General features: G+C 40.5%; 1 protein-coding gene across 1 annotated transcript; it reads left to right on the forward strand.

The window, feature by feature from the left end:
- The first annotated feature begins 322 nt into the window (after nucleotides 1-322).
- Nucleotides 323-19,909, forward strand: tmem255b (transmembrane protein 255B). The gene is made up of 9 exons (XM_030778987.1): nucleotides 323-371; nucleotides 989-1,131; nucleotides 1,620-1,682; nucleotides 8,190-8,279; nucleotides 18,013-18,093; nucleotides 18,466-18,551; nucleotides 18,828-18,987; nucleotides 19,345-19,494; nucleotides 19,685-19,909. Exons 1-9 carry the CDS (start codon nucleotides 323-325, stop codon nucleotides 19,907-19,909), a joined length of 1,047 nt encoding a protein of 348 aa, XP_030634847.1.
- Nucleotides 19,910-20,724: the final 815 nt, after the last annotated feature.

Here is a 20,724-nt window from a genome sequence, read left to right on the forward strand (position 1 = left end):
TGCCGTTTTCTTTGAGGCAGGTGTCGGATCACCGACAAACCTCAGGACGCAGAGGCGTACTTGGAAACTGAACAGGTCCCTGCGCGTGCAAGCGACAGTTCATTGTCAGTATTAGTTGGCAGTCCACCTGCATGCGCCCTGATGAGCAGACGAGGCGTTAGAACCTGAAAATTCCATGGAGTTTAGTGGCTAAATCGTTTTGGCAGAGCTACCTAAAGCGCTTTAATCCACGGCGGGAGTTAGGTTCTACTCGACTGTCCTCTTGCTGTACTGCTGAATTTACTATTTCATTTTTCTTGGATCCTTAAACGACTGGGAAAAGATGCAGCAGCCTGCGGTACAACAAACCGCAGAGGTCCTGGACTCAGCGGGTAATTCAAGACTACTGAGAAACAAATCAACCGGTTTATTCCCTTTGTTTGTAGACTAACATTGTTCGATTTATGATGTTTTCATATAGTTAGTTTCAAAACTCAAAGGCGGTTACGAACAGACATATCGCCATAATTAGTAACAAGTTCATGCCTCCATAGAGAAATATTTGCACATATCATTCTCAGTTGTGCGCTACGACAAATAATATACTTTATAAATTTAGATTAATCTAAACGAACAGCTTTTTTATCTGCTTGGTCCTACTTTACTAAATTATTATATTTAAAATATCTATTTGAAATTATTTTTGAAAATCTAGAGGTTAAGACTGTGCTCGTGGTAGTCGTGTCCTTTAGTAGATCGTATATGTTGAGGTGTCAAGTTATGGTTTCTGGTCCAAAACTGTGTTTAATTTAGATGTTTGCGCACTGTTGTGGGCATAGTTTTATGATAGAATAACTTAAACCCTGTATGTTCACATTATGTAATAAATATAATTGTGTGTTGCATATTTTTCACAGCTTGATCTGTATCTTGTATATTATAAGCACGAGTGCGTTTAATTGCGTTTGTTGTACTTATATTGTGTGTGTGCGTGTGTCTGTGCCTACAGAGCAGTATGCAAAGCGCCGTCGGACAGCTCTGTGGAGCTCTGTGGTTCTGCTCTTTCTATCCGTGGTAATCTTGATCATAGGGCTTGTGTCTGCCACACGGACGGGGAATGTTGCTGTCGCTGGATACTACCCTGGCATCATTGTGAGTAACGGCTGCCAAAAACATTGCCACCAATGCCAAGAAGAGAGGTTTCCAGTCAATCCATAGCTTGTAGCTGTCTAAATTTGACCATTCTACACAGTGCCTAACAATAGCACTTCCATACTATTGCTCCTTTTCATGGTGGTACAGGGAGGAAAACTTTAAGATATGACTCAGTTCTTGCTCCTCTATTGTGGACCAGTATTCCTGAATAAATTACTGCCTACATTGATCAAAAGATCAATTATGATAATACATTTTTAAGACTTTAATTATGCTTTAACAACAATATTATAACTCCACCAAGCAGACTACAGTTCTGCGTGCTTATAAACGAGACATGATGATGAAAATTTTATAATTAGTGATATGTTCCCGGTACATTCACTGACACATGATAACCATAACAATTTGATCCATGTAAGGTTGAATGTGACATTTGTCCTATGAAACTGACGACTCATTATTTCTTCTCTGTTTTACCCAAGCTGAGTTTCGGAGCTTTCTTGGGAATTGTGGGAATCAATTTGTTTGAGAACCGCAGACCAATGGTAAGTATTGAAAGCATGTTCCTTCTACATGTGTATCTTCCTTAAGATGATAAACTACAGTTTTAGTTTGTGTGTTGCCTTTAGGAATATAAAGAGAGCGCCTGCATGATTCTACCAGGGTATCTAAGTGAGTTTCTTAAACTACCCATTTGGCTTCTTGGTTACCACTCGGTCACTAATCAATGAATTGTTTTAAAAGCGCTCACGTATCCAACCAGAGAAGATCTTTAATATTTAAGACTTAGAGTTAGTTAATGTTGATGTTTAGTTGGTTTCTCATTTCATTTGAGTAAGAACAATGGATGTGCAGGTAACCCATCTAATTTGATTCTAAGTATCCCTTACAAAGTGCAAACTCCTTGTTCTGAATCACCAACTAATTATACTGTGTTGTTCTGCGTTTGTTCCCGGAACAGTACTGTGAGGAAGTGCAGCGATTGCATTTCATATGAAATGTTAAAAGAAGAGCTTACAGCAAAACAAATGGCCTTTTAAGAGAAAATGGTAAATAATGTTACTGGGTAAATGGAGCATGGGCTGTCAAATCAATGACTATGATTGGCTATGTGGTCAGGAATGTTCAATGTGATTGGCTCACAGCTCAGGAGAGCAGGAGGGTTATTGCATTAGCATTGGTCATTGGATGACAGAAATAGCTCAGAAGAAGACAATGAGAGTTTCGGTGGCTCCTGCCTTGTACATATTCTCCTTGGTGAATGATCATGATGAGTGTAATTCTGCTGCCTCGTTCAGGGTGCGCGAAGCGTGAGATTCTACATGCAAGTTATCTGTTGAACTGGTAAACAAGATACCTTCAGAGCGCTGGAAAGCTAATTCCAAACACACCGCAAAGTGAGTTATAACTAAAAAAAAAAAGTCAAACTAAAGGAATCTATTCATATATACCTCATAATTTACATACAATGCACTGTTACATCCTGTCATGACTCAGTAACACTGAATTGGAGAATTTAGGAAAACTGAATAAATGAAAACACTGTGTTTTTGTGGGTGTAAACAGTCACGTATCACCCAGTGTAAGTAAGTCGTTTTTATTTATTTAAAGGCTGTCTGGTGTGTAACCCATATGGCCAGATCACTGTGTCTTCCTGCTGGAGTCACAGAATTAACGAAACCTTACCCCTGTTTAACGTGCACAGATGTGCAAAGACTCAAACATTTGCACATGTTCACATAAACCAGATCGTCCATAACGTTTCCCAGCATTACCCTACAATGTTCTGCGTAGTTCCCATGGCGACGCTGTAAGGTCCACCTTTAGGCAAGCACTGGTGATTTAAGGCCGCTCCTCTGTCTGCCTACCTCTCCCAAAGCCGGAGTTAAAATTTAATGACGAAGGTGCTGGCGCGCACGCAGATGCAGCGTCCGTAAACCGAGCCTCATCTGGCTCAGTTTCAGAGAGAAACTCTCCCGCTCCCGTGCGCCTACGCTGCGCCGTCACGGGAAACCGATAGCAGTCGCTCGGGTTTGCGCATTAAAGCGCAAAAAGCCGTATCGTGGCGCATCGGTGCTAGTGTCTCTCGGATTTAGTTTCAGCTCACTGGAGCCAGGCCTGCTGACCTCCGAGCGCTGAACAGAGAGGAGGAAGTGAACCATCTCACAGGAAGTCGATATTTTTGTTAGAAAAAAAATGCACATGAAACCAACCAAAATCTGATAAATATTACAACGCAATAAGAAGACAGTTCACTTTAAATTGCATACGTTAAGATTTATTTGCAACCTGTTGTATTAAGCATGTCACGTTTCTTAGGAACGTCCTTCTTGTTTAATGTCATGTATGTGTCGTCCGACTTGAGGCCTCACAAGGAAACTTGCTGTGGGTGACTGCATCCATACTGCAACCTCCACGGATTTTCATTCAGTAACTGATATGCGTTATTAACATGCCGTTTCACAAATCAATTTCACATACCTGCACACACACACATACACACACACACACACACACACACTGTTTCACACTGTTTGACCCTTGTTTGTAAGTGTACAGGAGAACATTACAATCAGAACTTTTAGTCGCAAATCAGACAATAAAATCAGAACACAAAATAATATAGAATACGATTAGGGATCAAATGTCAGGGGCAGTTTTTCTTCCTAATGCAATTTCTAGTTTAACTGACTGTAAAATGATACTGTAAAATCCAATGCATTTAATCCCCGTCCTTGTAAAATCCAATGCGTTTAATTCCCCCTCCTCTTTCGTGTTACAGAAGTGATCTTGTCTTTAGAGTCTTTCCTTTTAATTCACGTTTCTCCAAAAACGTGACACCATTCTCTTTTTCTATAACTTGCGCAATATCTTGAGAGAGGGAAGGGCAAGTTTGTATTTCATAATAATATTTGTTCGTTTAGAGTTAAATGTCTTGATCACTGCAGATGAATTTATCGTTAACTTTTCTTTAATAGGACAAATATTAATATTACTGCTCTTTTCTCTCACACACCACAATAATACATTTATCCAACCCAGATGACCTGTAAATTAAGTGTTGTTTTAGGTTCCTACTCGTGGAAAACTGAATATTAGGTCTAAACCATGAGATGACAGTCATTGTCCGGTTCATTCTTGTAATCTGTGGGAACAGGAATTTACACCATCACAAAGTCTGTGCCCACAAGGATGTCTGTGAGCGTCTTCTTAGGATGACATCGACTCAAGCAATACACATTAGAGTATTTCAGAGCTGTTGTCCTAGTGTACACCTTGCAGCCAAAGCAATGTTCTTTCAAGGGGTCATAATTTCCCCATCTCCTAGGCTCTGCTGCCCTCAGCTCTGATTATAACCCTGCCCATGCTCATAGCATTGATCACTCCACCACTCCACAGTGTTTGCCCTTGAAACAGCCTTTATGAACTATTACATAACAACATTATAGATTTTCAACACCGTTCTTACTCTGACTGCTAAGTCCCCAGTAAAATAGCACTATCTGAAAAAAGTGTCTGGTTGGGAGGACAACGTGTTTCTAAACTATATTGTTTTTACTGATAAAACAAAAAGTGTCCAAACATTTCTTTGGTTAAGGTTAAGGTTAGGGTTAGGGTTAGGGATAGGTTAGTATTCTTTAGTTACAGAATAATGGGAGTCAATATGAGGTCCCCACTAGGATATGAGTACAAACTTGTGTGTGTGTGTGTGCGTGCGTGTGTGTGTCAGAGGGAGGAGGGGTTTATGAGTGAGCAGCTGGGCATTGAATAGTGCACACTAATGCTGTTGTCAGGGTCCATTGTCTCTAACACGCTCTGTCTCTCTTTGCGGAGTGTGAAAAAGGCAAGCTGTTTAAATTGTTAATTAACTGTGCTGACTAGCCACTGCACTGACTCAGTGGACTTTACTAAACTGAAGTTATTACCGCCACTGCCTGCATCTGGTGATCTGATAGGGCCGTCACTCCGTCTCTGATGAAGTCTACATTTATGGGCTCATATGCCCGTTACTCTTAGTGACTCTCTGGGGTAATAGCTCTCTCAGGAGTTTCTGTAAAACTTCTAGGGGGTCATATTATCTGTTTATTGCTTTAGTTATTTTGGTGGTGTTAGGAAGTTATTCATTATTTCTGTAAACGTGTCCGATTTAGCCAGCAAGGGTAATTTTCAGCTATAGTCCATGGACAGGCAGGTAATGACGATTAATATGATGAAACAAACACAGAAGCACATCACAAATGGCAGGCAGAAGGTTGCCACATGCTGGAAACAAACAAACAAACAAAAACAGACATAGAAAAAAAGGAACGGTTATAGTAAGCAATGAAAATGAAGGACAAACCAAAGTAACGTAAACCAAGCAACGGGAACACGGGTGACTGACAGGGGACGATCAAGTAGACAGGGTACTGGTCCAGATCCAGAATGTGTACTTTTGGTTGCTCTATAGCCTTGACTTAAAATGGGGGAAGGACCAGTATGATGGTCAAGTTTCACTGCTGGAACCATCTAATCTCCCCATGCTGCATACCTGATTGAGCAGGTAGAAGATTTTGACTGGACATAGTGAATAGGTGAGGAATGGGCTAGAACACTGAAGACATGAAGAAAAGGCAGATCTTAATGGTTACATTACACAAGGCTTTGCCAGCCCACTGTGGAGTGATTACTCAAGGCATTGCAGCGATGGTGGCTATCTATCTTTCCGTTCAGGACTTCAAGGGCTTGTTCAGAAATAGATAGAATAGACTTCAATGTGGTTTTAGCTACTTGCCTGCCAATGTGTCAAGCAAGATGTTGCATCAGGACCGTGATATAGCTTAACTTGTGCTGCTTTGTAAACTGTACCTAATAATTCAAAAGTTTTTTCAGGTTGAACTTGACCATACTCGTCTTCTCACCTTTTTCAAAAGGCCGCTGTAAAGCAATTTTGATTCCAAAGTCCATAAAGTGTATAGTGTTTCCCCAGATACATAGACATCTGCTCCAGAAGAATCTAATGGCCTCTTTATGAAAAAAAGTGGTAATTTAACATCACAGACATGAATATTACAGCTAAATTGTGACATGGGCCATCACTGCAGTGAGCTCCAACGCTGTGTGGACTCTGTCTCCCATGTCCACAGCAGACACTGTGATATCCACTTCAGTTTTTACACGCCTATAGTATCGTAGCGTCTAAACTGCCGTCGCACCACGAGAACTGTCTGTGTCACTGCATCTCAGTACAATTATATTATACCTTTGTGTCCCCAAATCATGAAAGAGTGAGAGAAGACATGACATCAGGATTGACGCTTTTTTCTTGAAGGACTTGTTCGGTTCTGTTTATGTATATATGTGTAGGGTGAACAAATATCAACACCGTTTCTCTTTATACACTTAGAGTTTTCATAAGAATGATGAAGGAGTAGAGTTATTGAAACATAAACCAACAGGTCTGTGACAAGGAATTTAAAAGCCTTTCACAGTGGTGCAATGACAAGATCATTTCTTAAGACTCATCTGTGATCAGCTAGCCAAGCCTAGTAAAAGGTAAGCTGATGGCATATTGGTGCTTTATTGCCCTTCACAATCACAGTTGATTCGGGGTCAGTTTTGTTCTCTTTGTCTAAAATAGTTAAGAATAAATGTTGAGTTGTCCGAACTGATCTTCAATCAGTTCTTAAAGAGATAAAAATCAATGGGGTGTCACATGGTTTTAACTGTACCTTTGGCTTGTAAATGTAAGGGCCATATTGGAATGGAGCAGATGGACCGCCTGTATGTGTTGTCCACAAGAGAGTCTAGACTGCAGTTAGTACGACCTCATAGGGGTGTAATGTCCCCTTTTCCGTCTACAGATGAGCACAATTTACAATGCCGATTTTTCATCAAGTCTAACAAGCTGGAACTAGAAATGAGCCTTGATGAAAGAAAGGCATGCTTTCACAGTGTGGTTCTTGGTTGGGAAATTTACAATCAGTGTAAAGCTTTGTTGATTAAAAACTGAAAGGGTGTATGCATTGCTTTTTTGGACAGGAAATTCATAGAATGTGTCTTGAAGTTTGAGATATTTATGCATAGCCCCCTGAAACTGAACGTGATTATACATGAGGTGTCTCCAAGTGTGTGTGTCTGTGTATGTGTGTGTGTGTGTGTGTTGAATCAGATTGGGGGAATTAGATTGACCTTCCCCGTGTTTGGAGTGACCCCTCTGCCCGGCTTTGTCTCCAGGGTTGTAAATTACCCATATAGCACTCCCTGGCAGAGGCAGCGGTGTGAGGCTGTACATTTCCTTTAGTACCAACGTCCAGACGCTGGAGTTATCACTCATTGGGGAGAGGGAGACTGCAAGGGCATTTACGAAACACTCATGTGCCTGCTGTCTGAATGTGTGTGTGTGTGTGTGTGTGTGTGTGTGTGTGTGTGTGTGTGTGCAGGAATGTGAGTAGGTTCATTAACATTTGGATATATCTTTGTATTGAAGGGTGTAAATGGATTCAAATAAGCCTTGACTTGATGAAGAGTTCACCAAAGCCTGACTAAAGTTTAGAATTGGAGGTTTGATGTAGGACAGTTGTCTGTTGTAAAGTAATGTATATGAGAATTAGAACTGATACCAAAGGGAGACATTTAATGGTGCGTTTTAGATTAATTACTGTTAAAGTAAATTGGTGGCATTGCAGTATTGCTGAACTACATTTCCTGACTGCCAACAGGATTTTTTTTTTCTCTCTGAATCTGGCAACTTGAGTAGTTATTTTTCACAGTCAAAGACAGTCTTTTTCAGTTGGCAGTTGGAACGCTGCTTTAGTGTAACCATGTTTGTCTGTTACTTTCTGGATTCAGCAAGTTCCACAAGGGGTTAACTTCCTCTGGTAGCACTAAAAAGCACTTAAAAATCAATCAGTTTTCTGTCAGAGGGTGGTAATAAACAGGCTGTTTATGATATAGTCATTTTATTCCTTCTTTGGCTTCTCCTCTTAACACCAGCTACCAGTGGTAGCACTTTATCTCTCTCTCACTGTTTCGTCCTATGCTCCTTTCTGACTTGTCTGTTTCATCCACAGCTGGTGGCTTCCATCATCTTCATCAGCCTGGGTGTGATCTCCTGTTTCTTCTGTGCCATCATTGACGGCATCATCGCCGCTGAGTTCATCGTAAGTATCCCATGAGCCTTCAGTGCCCGGTTATAATTGCTTTGGGAATGTTACTTTATTACATCCATAAAACCATAGACAGAAAACACTAATGATTTATATGGAGACACAAACATACCATCACACACACGCGCACACGCACACACACACACACACACACACACACACATACTATCTGGCATTCACGCTCTGTTATCTGGCTGCATTGGTAATGAAACTTGGTGAATATAATCAAATGGCAGACACATCTTGTAGAAAAGGGTGACAGTTGCTGTCAGTGCCCATTCATCAGGGTGAGGATAGAGATGTCGTCGCGACGTACACATCTGTCTCCGCTGAGGCAGGGCACCATGCCACCACTGCCAGCCTGCTGCCCACGCTGGCACAGGCGCCATGTGACCCTGTCCAATCTTCTTCAATGAGTCCAATCTATTCTGTCTGTCTCTGTGAGATTTCCAACACTAAGACATTGCTTTCACCTCTCCAATCTTATCAGAGGGAAAAGTTAGTCTTAGGTAGATGGGTTTTTACTGAGGCGGGTTGGAATCAGATGGAATTTTCGTATGGCAGAATCTGTGTTAAGCTGTAATATATATATATACATAAGATACAATTAGTCTCTGGTCATTTTTTTTTTAAATATGTTCCAATTTGTGCTTAGCCCTTTTTAATCTCCAGTTTATCATTTAAACACAATCGTCTCCTAAAAAGAAAATGAACAAAAAGCAGTTTAAACTTTTGAGCAGAGCATTTCTGAAATGATCCTGGAACATTGGTTGATTAATGATTGTTTGCTCTGTGGTCATTGGGAGCCTGAGATGAATATGGCTTTGAGCAGAGAGAAGAAAAAAACAAAAGATAGACTGCAAAGTAAGGACTTGGCTCCTTGCTCGCTTTTCCTGTTCAGCTAACAAAGAATAAAGAATTACTTTTGGAATCACCGTACCCCCGTGGTTACTGAATTATGTCAACGCAATCCGTTCCAACAACCTGCCCCAGCACGAAGTTGCTGCTGGTTTGAAAGTTTCTCCTCAGGTGGTGGTCTGTCCCGTGAGTTCAACCGAGAGGTGTTTTTGGAGACGCACAGTTAAGCTCAGTCACATGAGTAAGGGAAATACTGCAGGCGAAACTGTCCTGGATAGGGCGTGCCCGTAATTAGGGCTTGAAAACATTGGGGGGGGTTTTTGTTTGTTTTTTTGTTTGTTTGCTTGTTTTGTTTTTCAAAAATTGATTGGTCAAACAAATTAGCAGTTGACTAGTGGTTTTAATAAATCCTTAATACCTCATTGGCGCTTACACCCAAAGCGTGAAACAGTGGACTTGTGCGTGTCAGCTTTGCATTGCATTTTGTAATGCGTTATATATACACTCGTACCCAAGTGAAATGAAGTCAAGGTGTAGGGTAGAAGTAAAAACATGGGGATTGAGTATTCACAGAAGATTAGTAGAATAAGAGGCTGTACTAGAATAAATGTGTTTATAGCAGTTTTGCAAACGTAGATTCCCAAACGGAAAATCCCAATCTCATCTCACGACCTCTGAGCATTTCAGTATTTTCCCATGTTTCAGTTTTATTTTCACTCATCATTGTTATTATTAATCATTTACATTTACTCATGAGACATTGTCCTGCCATGCTTACAACTTTGCCAATTTTATGTATTTATATTATGTGACATTAACATGATGTCGACGTCATATTTATGCTTTAACAGACCTGTGTTATCACAAAGCAGTGTAACATTCTTTCTTCTCCGATGTCTGATCTTATTTAGGAGGTACACATAAAGCAAATCATTTAGTACAATTACGAGTGAGATTCACTTCTGAGCAATAAAACGCACCAGTGAAAGACATAATTGATTACATGAGGTCAAAAAGTGCTTTCTAAAAAAAAGCTTTAAAAGTGACTGGTCTTTCCTAAACAGACTGTGTAACTGTTCTTAGAGAAGACCAAAAAAAGAAAGGACAATGAAATGTGTTAATGACATGGGAAGTCCCTATCTCATATCAACCTTTTCCTGGAAAAGAAACCAAGGTCCTTTTTAAAAGTAATTTCAAATCCTCGGTTGTCAAATGATATTCAGTGCGATATCTCGGTGTGACTACTCAGCATCTTCTAGAATATTTTTTCCACTCATATTAATATGTAATATAATAAGCAGGATTAAGTGTGCTTTAGAGACAGCAAAGTCAGAAAAATTTCAGAATTTTTTTTCCTAAGCACAAAGTGTAGTGTTGGCACTGGAGAAATTTCAGTATATGTCAGTGTAATCTTTAAATATATACTTAACACTCCACAGTACATGCACAGCAAAAGACAGATACTACCAGAAAATGAGCTGGAAACACACTGAAGATTAATTGTTACAACTAAAGCAAAACTATTCATAGAATCATCAAGATGCCACTATGGTTCGAATTACGGGGGCGCTTAGGGGGGTCTGATAACCCTAATTAAGACTTGGACCCCCCCAAAAGACCCCTCCCCCTGATTGTCATTGTATAATTCGCACTCTGGATACCACGACAGAAAACACATTGGCCCACTACAGTGTCATGTTCTCCTGATTGAATTGAGCCATTCAGTAACATGACTTGCAGTTCGTCAAAATGAAGCCTGCTGTGCCATTTTACCATACTTTCATCTGAACCTCCTCTCTCATTCCTTCAGATCTCCTTCATCCACCACTTTGGTTATTTCTTCAACATATCCATGTGTTGTTATCTGATCAGTAGGGTGACAAACAACAACGTTTTATTTTTTTCCCCCAAAATCGACATAAAATAAGACAAACAGGTAACTTGTGTTCATTGGTTTTACCTGGAAGGTGTTGTCTTCCTCAATAAGTGCTTTAATCTTGGCAGATGGGCTTGGTATGGGAGGGAATATCTTTTCCAACACCCTGAAAAAAAAATTAACGACATTTCAAGCTATGTTAAAGGATGTGTATTAGACCAGCGGTTCTCAACTTTGGTCCTTAGGGGCCCCTGTCCTGCACGTCTTTGTTTTAACTCCTGTTTTAATGTCTGAGCTCAGGACTGACACACCTGATTCCACTGATCAATTAATCCTCAAGCCCTTGATTAGCTCAGTTAACTGTTTAGAGTTAAAACAAAGACATGCAGGACAGGGGGCCCTCAGCACTGGAGTTGAGAACTACTGTATTAGATGAAAACGTGCAACTGATCAAATTATGTACAACCACGTTAGACCTATTACTACAGTTACATTATTCTGTTGTCAGTCATGTTTTTTCATGGGTAGAAATTTGATTTGATAACATGTACACTCACATACACACTTCGTATATTGCTTGACATTCCTAGTTCTTTGACTAGTAAGCTGTCTAGTATGACGTCTTTACCTCGCTGAATCAACAAAAAATGATCACAAATGTCATTAGAAATAACACCACAGCTCAAAAATATGAGGTGAGTTTTAATTAAACATAGTAGTATGAAGATGGAATAGTGCTTAAATGTCTCTCCATGTATGATGTCTGTAACTCCTAATGCCTAGCCTGCAGTAAATGTTCTTCCAGCCTGGTTTGTAATCTATTTTTCTTTTTTTTTTTAATATTTCAAAAATTCAAAAAATGTCACTTACTACACTTACTAAATGTCTTCCCTATCTGAGATAATAGCTAGTTAAGAAAAAATATATATTATTCGTAACCAAACTAGACATATAAAACTGAACCTGTGGCCAGTGGGAAATTGAGAACATAGCTACTGTTGAGTAACTCCATTCAGACACAAGCTGAATGGATTACCCATCTAACCTAACAACCAACTCAACAGACACATCATCCTACAATATTCACCACAACTGAATTTAGTTTAGAGAGTATAGCAGATGGTATAAATGAAGGAAATGTGTGTGCAAGACTGATGTTTGTGCAATTTCCCATTTTAGTAAACAGAATTTCTGTTCTCTTTTTCTGGTGAATTTCGAGTGTAACATGATCACTGGTGTGTGTCCTGTCAGCACCGCTCAGACCAGCGGGTTAAAAGGCTCTCTGGGCTTTCGGTCAGTTTGGTTGGTGGGCGGACGGAAAAAAAAGGGAAGCATCATTTCACACTTTGTGTTAGTGAGGTGAAAAAAAAAAAAAAGAAAAAAAAAACCACTCAGTTTGACGTAGTGCTAAACGACACTGACACAGCCACCCACATAGGCACGAAAATATGACAGAAAGGAAAAGGGTATTTTGTGTATTCACCACTATCACACGTCTATACGTTTACGCGGTACGCAGTTTTTTAAGAGTGACTAACTATACGTTTCATGTCAGTGGTGTGTTTTGCCTGCTGTACGTGATTCGCTAACAGGCCTAAGATGATTGATCTTCCATTAAGGAAGATAGATAACGATCATTTTCATTTCATAATGAATGTGAGACAAATTTGAAAAAAACTCCTTTTAACAAAACATCTGAAAAAAAACAAACAAACCTTCGTATCAGTACGTTAGCTGTTTCCAATATTTCCTTTATTAATGCAACCTTATGTCATTACCCCTTAGGTCAAAGAAATGTGATTTTACACAATCCCCTGGTACAGTATTTAAATAGGGATTAGATTGTGTAAATCTTACACTAACAATTCAAAAAGAGATTTTTTTTGTTTGTTTTTTTTTTTTTTTTTAGTATTTGTCTGAATATATTGTATGCTGTATGCTCAGGCCAAATTATGAACTACTTTGTTGTAAGGCTGTGATCAACAACAATCCATATTCACACTGAGCTCTTCTGACATTTTCAATGCCCCACTTTGAGTCAGCCATCTACGCTCTACGCAAAAAACAATTTCTTCTGACAGAGGAGATGATTCAGCACCTTATCTCTTACAACTGGTAAAACCACAAGAAGATCTCATTCTCTGCTGAGGCCCAAACAGCCGCGTGAGAGTGAAAAAAAAAAAAAAGCTCATTTCCTATCAGCTGAAGGAACTAAAGTTTGACTGAACACAGATTCTGTGAAACTGAATGTGAAGTTAATTGCGCCGTATCCTCATTTTAGAAGTACAAGTAGAAGTGGAAATACTTTATTAGTCGCACGCACTCCAGAGCAGTGAACTGTGAAATGCAGCCTCCGCACTGAACCCATCCTATACACCGGTGAACGAGCAGTGATCACACACACACACACACACACACACTAGGAGCTAGGAGCGGCGGGCAGCCACAGGCGCCCGGGGAACCACCTTCAGGTCTTTTGGCCAGTGCCTCAGTCAGGGTCGCTGACAGGAGTATGGATCCTAGCACACACGTGTTTGATAGCGGGAGGAAACCGGAGCACCCGGAGCAAATCCACGCAAACATGGGGAGAACACACAAACTCCACACAGGAAGGACCTGGGATTCCAACCCAGGGCCTTCTTGCTGTGAGGCAACGGTGCTAACCACTGTGGTTTGATGAAGTTCATGGAACCCTCATCAAACCACAAGGAAATAAAGCAAGATGTCAGAAGAATGATAAACAAAGTCAAGTACACTCAGTACCTTTGTTGTTTGTAGAGCAAGAGGAAAGCCAGGAGGATCATGGGAAGTACAAAAACTATGACAGCAATCACCCCAGGGTTCAGCACGTTGGGCTTTACAGGTGGTTGTACCTCTGCTCAAAAATCAAATCAAGTCAAACAAGTAACCACATCAAGGTCGACATGTCCATCATTCTGCCTTTTAGTAGATTGGTGCTGTTTAGAGGCCAAATGTAAACTTTTATTGGTTATATTAAATAGTTTAGGAACTTACTCAGACTGTTTTATTGTACTACAATTTCTGGGTGGTGCTAAACTAAGCTGCACAATATCTTCATGTAGTATACAATTTTGTCCAGAGCTAACCTTAATCTGAGAGAGCAGTCCAGAATTGAATGTTCACTGCAAAGATATGTTCATTAATCAGTTATGTAGTGGTTGAAGAATTAAATTTTAAATTTTGTAAATTTTTGACGCGCTGTGTCTATTTAAATTTTGTGTTTATAGACTGGGGGAGAAAATTTACCTGGTGGAAGATATATCACACCAGTGCCAGTGTGGTTTGTCTCTCTTTGAGTAAACACTACCACTAAACACTAAACGCAAAGTCTATGTTACCCAGTTGATAAAAACTAAGCGGTGAGGTTTCTGTGGTAACATACCAGATAGTGTTCTCATGGGTAGCACCACACAGTATCACTCACCCAAAACATTACTCCAGTCACTCCAAATGTCAGAGCCCCCACACCTCTCATGTCTCTTCACCCTCATTTGGATTTTATGTGTCTCTGTGGGGTCCACTGTCTTGTTGTAGGCCAAATCGCCCAAGCGCAATACTGTTGGTTTTGGCTAGAAAGACAGAAGATATTCTTGGCATTGCTATGGTTATATAACTCAAAGTTTTATTATCAAGATCAGGAGAGTGAACAATAAACAAAAATGCACTCTTACCTGATCATTGATCTTTAACTGATATACAAAGCAGGTTGGGTTTTGGGTCGATGTGAGGCTATATGGTAAAGCCCATTTCATGATTAAAATGTCGGAATTGATTGATGCAGTGATGTTTGGTGGAGGATCAAGTTTCTCTAAGAATTAACAAAACATGTTTCATTCCAACAGACAGAAGGTAAGATGTGATTGTAACATTCATCAGACGTACTAGTCAGAGTTAAAGTAACTGTTGTGTTTCTGATTACTGTGGTGTGTTGTCTTGGCTATTGTTTTCTTACCAATTGTTATTTTGTCGTAATATGTCGTTGAAACATATAACGAGTTTGGCAGAGATAAATTGGCCTTTAGAATCACAGCTTTCTCACATGCAGAGCTGAAAGAGTGACTATAGCAGCCCATGATTTTATTCAGCTCGTTGAGAGTGCAATTCAATTCAAGTGAAGTAAGGTTTGCATCTTCAGCTCCGGCACAAGACCTAATAAGGACAAATATTACATTTCTATTTAAAACATAGGTGATTTGTGGGGGAGCGGGGGGGAGACAACATACATTTCGGGAAACAGGTCAGGTTGACGCTTCTTTTCTCTGAATGTGTTTCCATTCTTACATGACCCATAGGAATGATGAGTATTAATAAGCTATGTGCTTTGCTAAACTATTTCCACGTTTTTCATTTTCGACAAGGAAATCTCTGAATTCAATTTCTTTTTTTAAGCTTGTTAAACGTTCACTATCTGATTTTAAACTGCTCCTGGGGAAAACATCAGAATTTCACCATTATGTGTAGCATTGAAGAGATTAGCATTAAACTAGGATTCATAATTCATATGACTGTAAAACATGATGGTATAAATGGATATTTGGTAATCGGCACTTACAAAAAAGCAGAAAACTCAGTCATGTTACGGACGGTGTTCATGCTCCAAAAACATTTCAACTGATGCCTTATGTTTAGGACACATGGGTATTCCTCAGAAAAAAAACTCTGAATATCTTTAGGACAGAAAAAGAGAGAGGTGAACCAGCATCAATTTATGACAATTATTTTCCTTTAAAGTATTTGGAGAGCGTTCAGCAGAGTGTGAAAGATTGAGTGAACAGAGAGAAGTTACAGCATTTACCGTCTGGAAGACGAGTGACATCTTCTAGAATCGAACACTCATAATCGAAGTGCGTTGAGTTTTCACTGGAGTTTCTTTGACACATTTGGAAGATTGGTTCCTAACAAACAGATGAAAATTAGTATAGCACCCACATTCAGAAGACTGTTTATACTAATTCAGTTTCTGTTTAGTCACCTCCTCGTAATCACAGTTCTCTGAAGTGCAGAGGGCATGGTCAAGCAGCATGACTAGATAACAAGCAAGAGAAAACCAAGAACTGGTTAACTAATTTCAAGAGATCATTAAAAAAAAATAGTTCATCCAAACAGTAAAAACATAAATTACCCAGCTGTGATTTTATACATATCTTATTCACTAACCTCTTGCAATACCAAGGATGAACAAGATGATCAGGAATGGATGGTGTCCACTCATAGTTACACTTCAGATTTTGATGGAAAACACACACACACACACACACAAGTGATTTACCGTAGTGTCAACGACAAAATCAATTTTCACATGTTAAGACTGTAGATTCCAAAATGACAACTGTGATTCCATAGCTGTGAAAAAAGGCTGTAAATATATTTCTCAACTGACATATTACCAGCATACAAACCACAGTATAATGGCCCCATTTTCTGGAAAATGGGCTCAGATCTCACATGGGAAAATATATGCGTTACACAGTTATGTATGTAAGTCTTATGTCCCACAGACATATTGCCTGACAGTTCACCACTTACTTACTTATGCAGTCATCTCAAGCTATAAAAGACAGATGTTAGCCTACCTGGTGAAACCTTTCAGTCGGACGAAATCTGTTATAAGGGATGTGGCTCTCAGTCAAAAACCCCTTCGAAGAACGTACCTATTGGGGAAGTGCGTCTGACTGTTTACTGGAAAGCAGTCACTCAGGAAATGACCACAGCGGGTATGGGAGGTCTCAACCTCTCAGTAAGCATCTGCAAAATGAGATGAGGATAGGGTAGAAATGGTTATTTCTATATGATGATGCAACTGTCCTAGTTATTTACACGCCTGTGGTGGTTCTTCATCGCAGAAGTGATCTCTCCGTGAGATAAACAAACTAGATGCACGATGAAGACAGTAGCCCATGTCTAAGAATTTTGTCAATTTTTTCAGAAAGAAGAGTTTAGTCAACAGCTCCCGTGCCATGTTCCGAAAGGACAGCGAAACGGAAGGGGAAGACCCTAGATGACTTTTGGTCTTGAGAGATTTTTGAGGGAAGAATACTGATCAATGACTGTGTGTTGGATAAACGCTAATAAATCGTCAGACATACTCCTATAGTTTTTCTTTTTCAAAACTATCGACTATAGAGTTCTCTTTCTGTGTGCATCTGTACTGAAAGACTGGCCAGTGATGGCTCTCTCTTGCCTTCTCCCCCTTTCACTAACACACATTAGTCTGTTTATCTCTCTCTCTCTCTCTCTCTCTCTCTCTCTCTCACTTTCTCTCTCTCACTCTCCCTATCTCTCTTTCTCTCTCTCTCTTTCTCACACACACACACACACACACACTTACACAATGACACATATCCACAAACACACAGAGAGATGAACACAGACACACTCTTATCTCAAAAACCTTCTATCGCACATAAATGTTACCAGTGATATGATCAGAGGGCCACAGCCTGAAATGAATAGCACTGCACGGTCCGTGTTTCTCTGAGGTGTCATTTTCAGAATATGTGATGTGTGAAGCTGAAATGTTTTCAGTGTAAAACAAAATAGAGGCACCCAGTGGTAGTTTTACATGTCTGTTCCTCAGGAGAACATTTAGTTGCTGTTAGTGAACAGTAAATGTAAGATGAAGAGGTGATCTTAGGTAGGGTTCAGCTGAGGCAACCATTAATCAAACCAGGCATATCCCTCTCTTTCATCCTCTCTCTCTCTCTCTCACACACACACACACACACACACACATACACAGACACGCACTCACAAAACAGCAGTGTGTGTGAAAATATTGAGCTTAATTATACCGGCCAGTTTGGCAAAGCGTTACCAAAATCTCTGCAGAGGCCCGACCCACAGCCCCAGGCTCAGCTATATTTTTGAATATCTATTACAGTTTAATGATAAATCAATAATCAGTACAGCAATAAACTTCACTGTTTTTCTTCCTCTCTCTCTCTCTCTCTCTCTTTCCTATCTCCTCTGCAGGATAGGAGACCTCTGATGGAGGGAAGGTGTGAATTCTATGGAAGTGTTTCAAACTATGGCTATGACAACTATTACACTGAGGTAAGTTATGTATGAATTATCATGAAATATTTAGATTTTCGTAAGAAGTCTATAAAGTCACAGTGTTTTTGTGTAATACCAGTGCCATTTAGTGAGGGTTTTAGGAATATGGAAGAGTGTAGGATCACTGTTGAGGAGCTGCATAAGGAAATGCCAATGCTCTCAATGACAGTATAGTATAACCTAGTGCGCCCTCTGCTGGCTGAGTGTAGTTCCACATGAGCGCATATGCATGACATAGCACCTTCCTTAAATAATGTATTTCATGGCAACTTCATCTCTGTGACTAGGAATAACCTTATTCTCATTCTCTCTTCATTCACTGTTTATGTTTATGAAAAAGACAGTTTCTCTCTCCTTCTCTCTCCCCAGGTGATGTGTTTCTCTTTTAACAGTAAATGTAAGATCAGGGTGAAAAGCAATACCTGTTACTGCTGTGACTTACACAACTGTGAGAGGTGAGAAGCCCTTTGTGTGTGTCACAGCCTCTGAATGGCTGCTGACATATTAAATAACATCATCACGCACACAACTGAAAACTGGCATGGTCCTCATTACTTAGTACACGTTTTAACTTTATTTTATTAATACTATGTATTTTGTGAAGTCCAAGTATCAGAGCTAGTTTGAACACATATTAGCCATGTTATATTGCAATAAAATGTATTGGATGAAATTGGCTGAAAGGGCCCTGGTGTGTGTGTGTGTGTTTCTGTATCTTCTCCCCAACACAGCCCTGACTACCATGCTCACTACTATGAGTTTACTGGTGTGAGCAGCTGTTGGGATGTGGTCCACTTACACAGGCTGCTGTGGGCCTGTGTGGTGCTTAACGTCCTGGGCGTGTTTCTGGGCATCATCACCGCTGCCATCCTGGGTGCCTATAAAGACATGGTGAGTCTGCCACCTTCTGCTCATACCACCTTAAGAACCATATCCACCACGGCTCCTGTTTAGCCTTAAAAAACATAAAGACGCCAGTATGTGTAGCATCAGTAACATGAATAAGTGACTGCTAATAAATGCAACGCATTCACCACTGTCAGCGTTAATGGCACTGCGACGGATAAGAATGTTGTAAGTAGTTTTAAGTAACTGTTTCCTTAAGCAGAATATTGTAACAGAAATTCACTCTTTTACCGACACATTGTTCTTGGAGACATTGCACACACTGGAGTTTTTTACTTCTGATGTCAAGCATGTGCGCGTGTGTGTGCGTGTGTGTGAACTTTATCTTTCATTTGTATCCAGGCGCCTGCTACTCAGCCTCAGATGTCCCCCAGTCCTGCCCCCCCTCCACACATCCTCTATAACCCCACCCAACACGTGATGACTTACGCTGGCTTCTGTCCCTCCGGCCAAGCCCTGCCAACCTACCCCAATTACCCTCTACCCATGCAGGTACATACATATGTGTCAGCCCAGACACTCTCTATACATCTAATGCCAACGACCCCTTTTCATTCAAACCTCCAGCAAAGCAGTAAGACTTTGTTCTTTCATGATGTCTCTCAATGGCTTTGATGTCTTGCTCATCACGCTATGGTCTTTTCTAAGTTCCTGTTCTCTTTTTTTTCTCTCCCCTCTCCAGCACCTCAACAGTTATCCGCCGGCCACCCAGGCCCAGGCCAGTTCTGAGGTGGCTGTGTCCCCCTCTGATGAAAGCCAGGCTCCCTCTCAACCCCCTGCAAACCCTCAGGTACCGACCCAGTCCACCTCCCAGGACTCCTCAGGGTACATGCTAACTCCCAACGCTCCCTCCCTCTACGGACCCTCCTTCAGCCCCTTTGAGAAGCCACCACCATACGCCTGTTGAGTCACCTCCCGGACAACCAATCAGGAGACGGAGAAAAAGGGACGGCCAACTCTGGAAATTTCTCACAAACCTCTTCAGCGAACTTTTTCTTTCAAGAGGAGTGTTTTATCATTGTTTAATCAGATCAGAGAGAGAGAGAGAGAGAGAGAGAGAGAGAGAGAGAGGTGTTCCAGTGTTTCTCTTTATAATCTTGTGGATAAATATCTTTTCTTGTTACCCACTTTAATCTGTAGATCTAAATATGCTCTTCCTCTGTCCCTGTTATCTGCGGTTTGTCTGTTCAGACTGGCCCAGTCTTTGTTCAGGGTTTGTCCAGACACCACGGGAGAGACATTATGGAATGGGACTTTCCATCATCACTGTGTATAATTCATATCATAATATAGAAATAGCTGCACTCCTTACTTAATATGTTTGTAATATAAGTGTGTCAAATTTTACTGTGACTATATGGCTCGTAGTAACAGAGCAGAAATACTAGCAGCTTTAAGCCTGTTGCTCTCTACCGCCATCTTGTGGTGGCAGATGGGCATTGGTCAGAATGATGTAAAGTGGACAGGACTATGACCAAAAGCCATCTGTGTCTCTAAAGGAGGGACTGTCAGGTGGAAGTCTCTGATGTGCTATCACAGGTTCTGCTCTGTGTCTGTGCTTATCTCGACAGCGTGAAATAAGGGCTACAAATGACTGTGCATCACTCATAAACACGACAACGATTTTTTTTTTCCCGCAGTATTTAAGGTAAAACTGTACTTCACCAGACCCGTCTCAGGAGATAACTGGGGGTTTCAGGCGTGCTCGTGATTTGGTTAAAC

This window comes from Chanos chanos, chromosome 7 (genome assembly GCF_902362185.1).
Source record: "Chanos chanos chromosome 7, fChaCha1.1, whole genome shotgun sequence".
NCBI lineage: Eukaryota > Metazoa > Chordata > Actinopteri > Gonorynchiformes > Chanidae > Chanos > Chanos chanos.